The sequence below is a fragment of the Perkinsus marinus genome (genome assembly GCF_000006405.1).
Source record: "Perkinsus marinus ATCC 50983 genomic scaffold scf_1104296952638, whole genome shotgun sequence".
Lineage (NCBI taxonomy): Eukaryota > Perkinsozoa > Perkinsida > Perkinsidae > Perkinsus > Perkinsus marinus.
Window position 1 is genome coordinate 1 of NW_003208845.1, and position 840 is coordinate 840.

Here is an 840-nt window from a genome sequence, read left to right on the forward strand (position 1 = left end):
AGAACTTGGCATCGACATACGTCAACGCGCTTGTCAATGTGGGCTTTGGTACGGATAAAATGATGACTGTGGAAGGCAGCCAGTGGTTATATAAGAATAAGGATAGAGGTGATAATAAGGGGGAAGAAAGTGTTCAATGAAAAGTTGCTTCGCTCCGCCGTGTTTAGGTATGCTGGCTGCGGCAGCATCGTTGGGTTCTATCATGCTCTGGGATGTGGATGAGGGTCTTGCTCAAATCGATAAGTAGGAGCTGCTGGGATTCGAACCTGTGCGGGTTGAGTCCTCATGGCAGGTATCAGTGGTCAGAGAACATCAACGTGAAGGCCGGCGCCATGCTAGGCTTCGGTCTGGCCTCTACGGGTGTTACTTCCGATGTCGACCCCGCCTGGGCCCTCCTGGCCGAGCAGCTGGACACCAACGAGCCTCTAGTCAAAATGGTAGGTCAACCCCCCCGCGTGTTACTATAGGAGGTTCGCACTCAGGCGGCAGTGATGGGGCTCGGCTTTGCCTATTCTGGCTCCCGCAGAGAAGACCTCGCTGAGAATCTCACTCCCATTGTTGTTGACACAGAGGCTGGCTCACTCGCTCTTTCTGCATTGGCATCGGTCTCTCTGGCACTGGTCTTCGTCGGTACGGGTAACACCGATATCAAAGATATCATCATGGCCACTATTCAGGAGAGGCAGGAGGTCGGACTAGGAGGGGTGGGGACAGGTTCTTAGAACAGCACTTGGATTCAGTTACCGACATTTTCGGCGGAGTCGGACGTATTCGTCTGCTTCTTTGCGGTGGCATTGGGCATCCTCTACCTACAGTGTGGGTCTGTGCTACCAGGTGAGA

At 53.6% G+C, this 840-nt stretch overlaps 1 protein-coding gene across 1 annotated transcript; it reads left to right on the forward strand.

Annotated features, from left to right (window-relative positions):
• Positions 1-62: 62 nt before the first annotated feature.
• Positions 63-704, forward strand: Pmar_PMAR021592 (26s proteasome regulatory subunit rpn1, putative; the record flags this gene model as incomplete). The annotated part of the gene is made up of 4 exons (XM_002776951.1): positions 63-108; positions 168-243; positions 293-437; positions 483-704. Coding segments are annotated over 4 exons (489 nt in total), but the record flags the coding sequence as incomplete, so codon positions are not given.
• Positions 705-840: the final 136 nt, after the last annotated feature.